The sequence below is a fragment of the Mustela nivalis genome (assembly GCF_964662115.1).
Source record: "Mustela nivalis genome assembly, chromosome: 11".
NCBI classification, from domain to species: domain Eukaryota; kingdom Metazoa; phylum Chordata; class Mammalia; order Carnivora; family Mustelidae; genus Mustela; species Mustela nivalis.
The window spans coordinates 99,678,397-99,690,440 of NC_139030.1; the positions used below are offsets into that span (position 1 = coordinate 99,678,397).

The window sequence follows — 12,044 nt, forward strand, 5'->3', positions numbered from 1 at the left end:
TTAATTAATATATAATGTCTTGTTTGCTTCAGGGGTACAGGTCTGTGAATCATCAGTCTTATACTACTCACAGCACTCACCACAGCACATGCCCTCCCCAATGTCTATAACCCAGCGACCCTATCCCTCCCGCCACCCCCCAGCAACCCTCAGTTTATTTTGTGAGATTGAGAGTCTCTTATGGTTTGTCTCCCTTCTGATTACATATTGTTTCATTTTTTTCCCTCCCTACCCCCTACATCCCCCCTGCTCTGCCTCTCAAATTCCTTGTATCAGTGAGATCATATGATAATTGTCTTTCTCTGATTGACTTATTTCACTTAGCATGATACCCTCTAGTTCCATCCACATCATTGCAAATGGCAAAATTTCATTTCTTTTTATGGCTGCATAGTATTCCATTGTATGTGTGTATATATATATATACACACACACACACATATACACACCACATCTATCTTCTTTATCCATTTATCTGTTGATGAACATCTAGGTTCTTTCTCAAATTTTTATTGTAAATAATACTAATACATCTTTTCTCATTTACATGAATATCAATTTATATTATTTACATGAATATTTATATTTATGTAATTTATATTATTTACATGAATATCAATTTATAACTTCCTTATGGTATCACTGCTAAGCCAAAGATCCTATCAATGTCCTCTCCCAAGTTTATAAAATAATTATATTCAGTGTTTCTCCATCCCCTCATCAACAATGAGTTTTGCCAATATTTTTCATCTATTCCATTCAGATAGGTAAAACTCTCATTTTTATTTGCATCCCACTAATTATTAGTGAATCTGAAATCTTCATTTGCTTACTGGCCATTTTTATTTCTTCTTTCTTAATTACCTTGTTTTTGCCCATTTTTCTACAACTGCATTTTATTTTTATTTTCTCACTAGTTTTTATTTACTTTATATATAATGGGTGGTAAATAGTTTCCCCATATCTCTTTTAAACTTCTTCATGGCATCTTTTATTTTAGAGAAATACAGTAGCCAATTATTACACAGCATGTGTAGTAATATGTGGCCAACACTCACCTCTCTCTTTTACATCCTTTTTTAAGGTATTCTTTTGTACTGAAATTTCTCATTTTTATGCAGACAGCTTTACCTGTCTTGTGCTTGATGTCCTAGATTTCATGTTATGGTAAGAAAAGGTTTATCAACACCCAACCCCAATTTAATACTCCTAATACTTTCAGGACTTCACATTTTAATTGCCTGGAATTCATTTTGATGTAAAGAGTAAGGCAGGGATGCAGATTTATTTTTCCCCAATAACTAACCAGTTTTCCCAAACCATAAAATGCTCTCTTTATCATGTATCCTTGGTTTATCTACTGGACTACCTACTCTATTTCATCAATCTGTCTAGTCTTACAAGATTCTTTAAATTAATCTAAGTTTATAGCACATTGCTCTGCCTGATAGTATAAGTATTCCCCTCATTAATATTCTTTTCTAGATGTTTCCTACAGAAGCACCCTGGAACTATTTTAAAAAAAAAAATCCTGTTGGAATTTACATTGGGATTCTACTGCATATACCTATAAATTGAAGGAAAAAAATAATTATTTTACAGTACTTTGCCTTAAATGAGATAAGGACCTTAGCATAATGCCTAGCACATAATATAAAGCAGTCAATAAATGTTATCTCTTCTTACCCTTCATTTACAGATGTTTATTCTTAAGAGATAAGGATCAACCAATCAGATTAAACTTACATGTCTTATTGGGGTTGATATGCTGCTTCAGTACGTCAACGGTGCCCAAACTAACCACAAGGCGCCTGCCAAACCAGAAGGAGACCACAGGCCCGTATCTCTCATGCAAATTAACCAGGAACTCGTGCAAACTTCCACTATTCACAATATCTGGAAGATTACCATCCCTGAGAAAAGAGCAACATTTGACAAAACAACTTGGAAAAATAAGAAGTTTAACTGGGAAAAGCCAGAAAAACAATAGTTGACTCTGAATTAACTGTGTCAATAGATGAGAGCAGAGGTGCATGAAATGCAAATTACCAAGCTGCTTGGACATATTTAGATCTGGATTTGTCTGATATTTTGAGAATTTGTAACAGTTGAAGCCAAGTAAAGATACACAAGGAACATCTGCTCAGACAATAGAAAATGACCCAATTTCTGCAACATCTCATTCTGAGAAAGCAATGAACATCATCCTAGGCTAATTTAAATCATCAACCAGCTATGGCATTCTTTTCTTCTTACCTTCTATCTTATCTTTCTATTTTTAATACTCTCTGGCTAGAGAAAGTGAAAAAATATTTTTTAAGATTTGTGTTTTAACCATTTTCTAATTAATTAATTAATTAATTAATAAGTAACCTCTACATGCAACATGGGGCTCGAACTCATGACCCTGAGATCAAGAGCTGGATGCTCTACTGACTGAACCAGCCAGAAACCCCAAAAGCAATTAAAGTTTTTGATTTATACAGTCCTCCTTTCTATTAATAAAGTTCAGGTTGTATGCCCAGCGATAAATTTAGAGTACACAAAGGAATTAAATAAACTGTGTAATCTAAAAATAGGTTTTAGGGCGCCTGGGTGGCTCAGTGGGTTAAGCCGCTGCCTTCGGCTCAGGTCATGATCTCAGAGTCCTGGGATCGAGTCCCGCGTCGGGCTCTCTGCTCAGCAGAGAGCCTGCTTTCCTCTCTCTCTCTGCCTGCCTCTCCATCTACTTGTGATTTCTCTGTCAAATAAATAAATAAAATCTTTAAAAAAAAATAAAAAATAAAAATAAAAATAGGTTTTAGTTTTGATACCAAAAATTAAGAGTTAACTCTATTGATTTCCCAGAAAAGTAACTACTCACTTCTCTTCAGTTGGAGTAATCCCCGGGATTCCTGCAGCTTGTCTAGAAGCCTTAAGGAGAAATTAAGAAATAGTTCAGTATAATGATTTGGTATTTAATACATAATTTAGTATATGATATATAACCATATATCCCATAAGTCAGATGTTTTGCCAAGACATCCGCAGGACCTTAAGTGATGGCTTTCCATCTTGGCTGAATCTCAAGAATTCTTTCTATATTAAAATACAAAAAATGGGTGTGTATTTAAAAGAATAATCTTTTTGTTTTAAAGATTTTTTTTTTAATTTATTTCTTTGACAGACAGAGATCACAAGTAGGCAGAGAGGCAGGCAGAGAGAGAGAGAGAGAGAGAGAGAGGAGGAAGCAGCCTCCCCACTGAGCAGAGAGCCTGATGCGGGGATCGATCCCAGAACCCTGGGACCATGACCTGAGCCAAAGGCAGAGGTTTTAACACACTGAGCCACCCAGATGGCCCTAAAAGAATAATCTTAATACCCTTCCTGTGTCAATTAAATTAACAAGTTTGAAAAATTTAATGTCCATTCTAATCAACAAATACATAATTAAGCACTTTTAAAAATTGTTTTCCTGAGTCTATATATGATCCCATCTGTCTTAGTTTAAAAAAAAAAAGCCATGCTTACAACAGACTCCTTCCTAAAACAGTTCTTTTTCTAGTTTAAGAATTTACCAAAATACAATATGATCTTCATCTTTTGCTTTAATGTAGCCATTACTGTGAGGGTCAGATAGTCAGTGAGGTGTGTGGCATACAAACAAGTTAACAAAATAATTTACAGCAAATTGTTCAAGTAACAACCTCTAAGAAATGAACTGGGGGAAAGTTTGGGGAATTTTAGTATTTTACAATTTTGTACCGGGTTTACAGTTGCTTTGTTTGGGATCAGTGTTATTTTTTATGTAATTTTATGACAGTCATATTATTCTCTTTTTTTAAAACATTTTTTTGAATATTTTATTTATTTATCTGAGAGAGAGACACAGCGAGAGAGGGAACACAAGCAGGGGGAGTGAGAGAAGGAGAAGCAGGTTCCCCACTGAGCAGGGAGCCCGATGTGGGGCGATGCGGGGCTCGATCTCAGGACGCTGGGATCACGACCCGAGCCGAAGGCAGATGCTTAATGACTGAGCCACCCAGGCGCCCCAACAGTCATATTATTCTTATAATTGTAAGATATTTTACAAAATAATTTTAAATAAATATTTACAGAAACAATAACCTAAAATATTTACTCCAGAATCAATTCTGAATTTTGTCAGTGATTTTGATTAATACTAATCAGAGTTTACCTATCTGACATTCTGCCCTTTTCTACCTACTTAACATTATAAAAGTAAATGAACAGTGTTTCTTTATTTGAACACTTTTTACAAATATTTTAATGAAAGGAAAATATTTATTTTTTTAAATTTTAATTCCAGTATCGTTAACATACAGTGTTACATTAGTTTCAGGTGTACAACATAGTGATTCAACATTTTTTTTTTTTTTTAAGATTTATTTGAGAGAGAAAGAGGGGGCACCGCATGCATGCGCACAAAGGAGAAGAGGGCAGGAGAGAGTCTCAAGCAGACTCTACACTGATCAGGCAGCCTGATGTGGAGCTCCATCTCACAACCCTGAGATCATGACCTGAGCCAAAACGAAGAGTCAGACACTTAACCAATGGCTACACCCAGGCGATTCAAGATACTTGAACATTTAAAGGCTAAACTATGTACCATCATGTAGCTGAAATTGCTTAATCAATTTCCTACTACACTGCTACTAAACTTCTGACAGTTTCTTTTCTTTCTTTTGTTTTTTTCATTAATATAAGTAGTTCTAGAAAAATCTTTGTACGACTTTACTTTTTTCCTCCTTTGGGGTAGGTATGCCAAAAGAGAAATACTAGATTGACTGGTATTAATTGAAGAGTTTTACTCTTTCCGCTAAATACTACAAGAATGCTATCTAGATACCAGTATGTGTAACTTGTCTTTAACTGATAACAGTTAAATCCACACTGTATTTTGTCCCACAGTCTCATCAATGATAGAACCTTGTCAAGTTTAATATAAATAGAAGGGAAAAGGATGGAAAGAAATCCATAATCAGAAAGATATAAAGTCAGTAGTAGAAAAAAAAAAAAAAAAACCCTACCTTTTTTTTCCAGGCTAAAATTACTAATGACAAAACACGTTTCTTGATTTGTCTTCAAACATGACAGATTGATAACATTCATCAACTATCTCTTCTTCCTGAAATCCCACTAAATGAAAGCGAAAAAATTAAATAGGAGAAAACGAGGATAAAGAGAATGGGAGTAGAACAATTCAACACATTTTCTGAAAGTGTTAAGCTGTTGGAGAAGTGACTAACAGACATTGTAGAGGTCTCTTCTGGGGGTCTGCAGAGGAAAAAGGAGAACTCCTACAAGAAGCAATCAGATTTGTTTTCAGTAACTAAAAGACAGGGTAAGACACAAGGCAAGACATAGACTCTAACAATTCTTGAAAAGCTGGTGTACAGATCCCTTAGACACCTTAGATGTCTTTCTCCATTCCTGTGATCACTGTCCTTCTAGAAGGAGACTTCAAGACTTCAGACTCAGGAGATACAGGCTGGGGGCGGGGGGAAACAGCCCCTATAATTCTAAGGGCAAATTATTTCGAACCCAGAATTTTATACGAAGCCAAACTAGTATTGAAGAGTATAACTTGAACAGAAAGATTTTCAAACAAGCTAGGTCTCATAAGATGTATTTTCCATGCACATGTCTTTAGGAAGCTTCTGGAAAATTATGAACTGCAGCACATAAAGGAAGTGAAAGAAGAAAGAAACGTGGGGCATATAGGAAATAGGTTATAGAACACAGGTGAAGAGAATATCCACTATGATAGTAAAAGGACAACAGCTGAACTGAAAGAGACTGTAACCAATACCAACTGGGAAAGGATGATGGAAAGCTCCAGAACGGGTATCTTCACGGGAAAGAAAACGCAACTGATGTCTTTGAATATCTGGACAACTTCACAAAGTGGCGTTATGACAGAAATGTTTAAATATGTGGAAATGTTGAAATATTTGGAAAAAAACTACTGATAGGCAAGAGTGAATAAACTCTAACAGTGTGGAAATACTAGTACAATCCCTCCCCAACAAGTCTAATACTGGCTTCTACAACTCCAGCCAACTGGAAGAAGGAGCCTTAGAAGTCTGTATATACTGTGGATAAAATGGCTCCTGTAGCAACCTCTACACTTCATCAGCAAAAATGAGGCATGAGGGGGACGCCTGGGTGGCTCAGTTGGTTGGACGACTGCCTTCGGCTCAGGTCATGATCCTGGAGTCCCGGGATCGAGTCCCGCATCGGGCTCCCAGCTCCATGGGGAGTCTGCTTCTCTCTCTGACCTTCTCCTCATTCATGCTCTCTCTCACTGTCTCTCTCTCAAGTAAATAAATAAAAAATCTTAAAAAAAAAAAAAAAATGAAGCATGAGGGGCACCTGGGTGGCTCAGTGGGTAAAAGCCTCTGCCTTTGGCTCGGGTCATGATCCCAGGGTCCTGGGATCGAGCCTGACATCGGGCTCTCTGCTCAGTGGGGAACCTGCTTCCCCCTCTCTCTCTGCCTGTGATCTCTGTCTGTCAAATAAATAAATTTAAAAAAAATTTTTTAATGAAGCATGAACCCCAGAATTCCAGGTAAAATGCTCTCCTACCCTTTACAACATTCACATCTGCCAGATGGCTAAATTGATAAGAGGGATCCCCAAACTGGCATGTACCCAGACAAGACCCAGCAAAACTTCCATCCCCCCAATTCATAACCTCACCACTGCCATGTGTCTTGAGACGACCCAGAATGCTATTATGACCTTTTCCTTATTGATATTAGACACCAATGAAGGCCAAGACCACCATCCCCAGGTCCTCCCTCATCCCGCAGACTCCTGTTCCTACAGAAGTTTATCCTCTTCCCAGATCCATCTCTCCTCTACTCACGTACCTAGCTCAGCAACATTCCCATGGTCATTCCCATGGTCATACATTAGAATTGGCGGGGGGCAGCCAAAATTTATTCTTCAATAAGAGAGACAGCGTCAGCAGGTAAAGCTACAGAGGTTTCTCCACAGAGCATACATTCACAAGGGCATTATTTGCTTAACAGTGAGAAAGCCTCTGGTGTATTCTCTGTAACAATATCCATTTCACAGTTTAAACAGGTACTAGCACTGTGTTCACTTACAGTTCCAGGAGGAGAGGCACAACGTGGCAAAAAAAAAAAACCCTTTTTTTTTAGATCTTAAAGTCAGGTGCAATAACACAGGCAAACTTTTGATAATATTTTTTTTTAAAAAGGATTTTATTTATTTATTTGACAGAGTTCACAAGTAGGCAGAGAAGCAGGCAGAGAGAGAGGAAGGGAAGCAGGCTCCCTGCTGAGCAGAGAGCCCAATTCGGGGCTTGATCCCAGGACCCTGGGATCACGACCCGAGCCGAAGGCAGAGGCTTTAACCACCGAGCCACCCAGATGCCCCTTGATAATAGTTTTGATCCACTTTTCCACAGAGGGAGATTTCTCCACTCAGAAATTAAGGTCCTGAGGCGCATGGGTGGCTCAGCCATTAAGCGGCTGCCTTTGGCTCTGGCACATTGGGCTCCCTGCTCAGTGGGAAGGAAGCCTGCTTCTCTCTCTCCCACTCCCCTTGCTTGAGTCCCTCTCTCACTGTGTCTCTCTGTCAAATAAATTAAAAAAAAAAAAAAGAAAGAAAGAAATTAAGGTCCTTCTCTCTCCTTCCTTGTTAAAACATTAGAGGATGTTTCACCATTACATATACAAAAATGGGGGAGGGGAGTTTAAAAAAAAAAGAATCATGAAAATATCTTAAAATAATCAGCTGCTCCCACCACACATCAATTCAGGTTTAAGACAGGGCATCAGGGGCACCTGGGTGGCTCAGTGGGTTAAGCCTCTACCTTCGGCTCAGGTCATGATCCCAGAGTCCTGGGATCGAGCCCCATATCGGGCTCTCTGCTCAGCGAGGAGCCTGCTTCCTCCTCTCTCTCTCTCTCTGCCTACTTGTGATCTCTGTCAGTCAAATAAATAAATAAAATCTTTGGAAAAAAAAAAATGAAATCCCAGTTCTTCAATTGAGCAGCCACTGATGAACCAAATTAAGTCACCGCTCGGTGCCCACCCCTCCTGGCGGCTGAGGAAGAAGGCATCTGGAAAGCAGAGTACACCAGCACTGTATTGTACAGTGAACTGTATTTAAATAAGCAGCAACAACACTGACTCCCTAAGGACTAAAATCAGTCCATTTGCCCCAGGCCTCTAAGTCTCTTCTTAACATAGCAGTCAAAATGATTTTTTTTTTTAATTTAACAGTAAAACGAAATTTCAATTCCCTTACATTTAAAATGTCACTCTTCTGTTGAAACCCGCCAGCGCTTCTCTCAGAATAAAAGCCAAGTCCATAAACTAGCCTGCAACAAAAATCTGCCCTTCCTCCCCATCATTCTAACAGACTAGTCTCTCCCTCACTCCACTCCAGCCACACTAGTACTCTTGTTTTCCTGTAAAATACTAGTTTGGTTCCCCCTGAAGATGTGCATTTGCTATTCTCTTCGTCTGGAATGCTTTCCCAGATAGCGAAAAGCCTTGTTCCCTCATCCCCTTCAGGTCTCCGCTCAAAGTTCTCCTTATCTCTTGACCATCCTACTTTTTCTTTTAATTCCACTATAATTAACATACAGTGTAGTATTAGCTTCCGGGGGACCATACAGTGACAACACTTCTATGTAACACCTGGTGCTCATCACCACTGTAATCCTTCATCCCCATCACCTATCTGACTCCTCCCCGCCCACCTCCCTTTCTGGTATCCATCCGTTCTCCATAGTTAAAAGTCTCTTTCTTGGGATGCCTGGGTGGCTCAGTTGGTTGGACGACTGCCTTCAGGTCATGATCCTGGAGTCCCGGGATCGAGTCCCGCATCGGGCTCCCAGCTCCATGGGGAGTCTGCTTCTCCCTGACCTTCTCCTCGCTCATGCTCTCTCTCACTGTCTCTCTCTCAAATAAATAAATTAATTTAAAAAAAATTCTTTCTTGGTTTATCTTTTTTCCCCCCTTTGTTCATTTATTTTGTTTCCTAAATGCCACCTATGAGAGAAACCATATGGTATTTGTCTTTTTCTGACTTACTCCACTTAGCATTATACTCTCTAGCTCCAGCCAGGTCATTGCAAAGGGCAAGAGTCCGTTCTTTTTTATGGCTGAATAATATTTCATTGTGTGTATATACATAGCTTTATCTACTCATCTACCGATGGACACCTGTGATGCGTCCATAAATCGGCTATTATAAATAATGCTGTTACAGAATAGAGGCGCGTGTATCCTCTTAACTAGTGTTTTTGCTTTTGGGGGGTAAATATCCAGGAGTGCAATAACTAAATCACAGTGTAGTTCTACACAAGAAAGAAGTGTTGGCAAGGATGTGGAGAAAAAGGCACCCTCTGGCACTGCTGGTGGGAATGAAAGCTAGTGTGGCCACTGTGGAAAACACTACAAAGTTTCCTTAAAAAACAACTGAGCGGGGACGCCTGGGTGGCTCAGTTGTTTAAGCAGCTGCCTTCGGCTCAGGTCATGATCCCAGCGTCCTGGGATGGAGTCCCACATCGGGCTCCTTGCTCAGCAGGGAGCCTGCTTCTCCCTCTGCCTCTGTCTGCCTGTGCTTGCTCTCCCCCCCCCTCTGATAAATAAATAAAATTAAAAAAAAACAAACAAAAAACTGACCTTTGCACTTGAAACTGACCGACGCTTCCAGATGCCTTCTGGAAACAACCCTACCTGTCACCAACCTTACTTTGCTCCATAATACTTAACACTAAAACACTATCTGTGTGGGGAGGGTATGTGCTATGGTGAGTGCTGTGAAGTGTGTCAACCTGGCGATTCACAGACCTGTGCCCTTGGGGCTAATAATACATCATATGCTAATTTTTAAAAATACTGTGTGTGTTTTCTGTTTATCTATTTCCTCTCACCCGAATAGGCATTCCGTGAGTCAAGAATTTCCTGCCTGGCTGTTCACTGCTGCAGCCCCAGCACACGGAACCCTACTTGGCACACGTATTTGGCTGAAATAAACAGTGTTGTTTTCTATTAACGAATCAAAGGACAGTGTCATTCATAGATTATCACTAACTCAAGATCTGGAGCAATGAAAGGCTTAGTTTCTCAGGAAGGGCCGGGGCGGGGGGGGGGGGGGGACAAAAAAAGGCCCTGGATGTTCCGGATTGTGTAGTTGCAATATTCCAGCCTGATCCGTGTGCCGGCTCTGGAGGGAACACTGAAGGTGTTCGGTCATTATCAGCGAGGCGTGCTCGGCAGCTTTACAACTTTTTCCACAAAAACACCCCCTTGTTTTGTTTGACGGCTCCGGGGCGCCTGGGTGGCTCAGTGGGTTAAAGCCTCTGCCTTCGGATCAGGTCATGGTCCCAGGGTCCAGGGTCGTGGGATCGAGCCCCGCATCCGGCTCTCTGCTCAGCAGGGAGCCTGCTTCCTCCTCTCTCTCTGCCTGCCTCTCTGCCTACTTGTGATCTCTGCCTGTCAAATAAATAAATATAATCTTAAAACAAACAAACAAACAAACAAAAAAAAAAGAGATGACGGCTCCCCTACCGGCTCCTTTCGTTCTCAGAATCACTCTCGGCGGCCCACAAAGGCAAGCCGAGAAAGAGGCTGGGACGAGACTCGGAGCCGAGGCGCGGCCGCTCCGTCGGACTCACGCACTAACCCACCGTAACGCTCACGGCCCGGCTCCGCCGGCCGCCGCGGCCCTGCAAAGAGCAAGCCCGGCCCGGGCCTTGAGGACTTCGGGTTTCAGTCGTTACGGCGGGAAAGATGGACGGCAAAGGCAGCCGCTGCACAAAATGCTGGGAGAATCCTCGGGGAAGGACCAAGGAGTGGAGCGTCCTCCAGTTGCCTCGCAGACGCACTGGAAAACGTGATTTGGGTTGGGCAGAGTTACCGCCGAAAAGCCACCCGAGTACTTCTCGCGCGGACGGTAACCGCGGCGGGGCGACTCCGGGAGCAGGGAGGCAGGCCCCGGGGGCAGGGAGGCAGGCCCCGGGGGCCGGGCCTGAGAACCCCAGCGGCCACGCGCTCTGGACCTCTCGGCGCCGGAGGGGCCGTGGGGCCGCCCACGCCGCTCGCCTCTGCCTCTCCGCGCTGCCCGCGCGCCCGCGGAGCGTCCCTGGCCCGGGAGCTGCCCCCGCGCGGAGCCGGAGCGGAGCGGAGCGGGAGAGGCAGCGGGAACCCTCCCCTCGGGCCCGCCCCCTGCGGCCCGCCGTGGGCAGAGCGACGTGGACGCGGGAAAACACAGAGGCTGGGGCGGCGGCCAGAGCCCCCGAGGCCCCGACGGCGGTTACCGGGTAGAGGTAGAGCACCGCGGCCACCAACGCCAGCAGGAAGGTAACGGCGAAGATCGCGAAGTCCAACATGGTTCTTCCGCCCGGGAGCCACGTCTCGGATCCCGCGCTCGGGCAGCAGCGCCTCGGCCTGGCCCGCGGCGCCGAATGGGCGTGTGGGCGGAGGCGCCCGGCGAGACCGGCGAGCCAATGGGTCGCCGGGGGCGGGGCCGGGCCGGGCGGGGCCGACGGGGAGAGCAATGGAGCGCCGAGGGCGGGCGGCCGGGGCTGGGGCCGCACCCCCGGGCGGAGGGGACGGCCGCCGCGGCTTCGGGGCACGCCCAGGCCTTGGGGGTCGAACCGCTCGGGAAAGCCGAGTCCCGGCTCCTCACGCACGTTTGCGGTTACTCTCGCTCTGCCCCGACCAACACTTGTCCCCGTGGTTTAAATGAAAACCCGTAAACCGGAGATTCTCACGCTGCGGCCCCCGGAGCACCAGCACCCACAGCCGCCCCCGGGGAATTTGCTAGAAACGCTGATCTCTCTACCTTATCCCAGACCTACAGGCTCGGACTCCCGGAGCGAGGGCGTGTGTGTTCTGGAACAAAGCTGTGGTCGTCCGTGAGAACCGCCGACCCAAGCGAACCCGGACTGGGGAGTGTCCGAGGCCAGCTCTGGTGGAGGCTCCTTGTTCCGCGAAGGAACTTCTGTGAAGCGCTCCTGGTGGGGCTCCCAGACGCTTCCTCGGGAGTGGAGCCCC

General features: G+C 43.8%; 1 protein-coding gene across 2 annotated transcripts in view; it reads right to left on the bottom strand.

Moving 5' to 3' along the window:
- CYP20A1 (cytochrome P450 family 20 subfamily A member 1) overlaps positions 1–11,462 on the bottom strand; it is a 59,135-nt gene extending 47,673 nt beyond the window's left edge. The window contains exons 1-3 of one of the 2 annotated variants that reach the window (XM_082688908.1): positions 11,306–11,462; positions 2,864–2,913; positions 1,747–1,913 (exon numbers count right to left, since the gene is read on the bottom strand). In XM_082688908.1, coding sequence (XP_082545034.1) covers positions 1,747–1,913; positions 2,864–2,913; positions 11,306–11,377 — 289 coding nt within the window. In that variant the 5' untranslated portion in view covers positions 11,378–11,462. Of the gene's footprint in view, positions 1–1,746; positions 1,914–2,863; positions 2,914–10,556 lie in introns of both variants that reach the window. The other variant, XM_082688909.1, reaches the window with a different exon arrangement.
- Between the last annotated feature and the right edge of the window lie 582 nt (positions 11,463–12,044).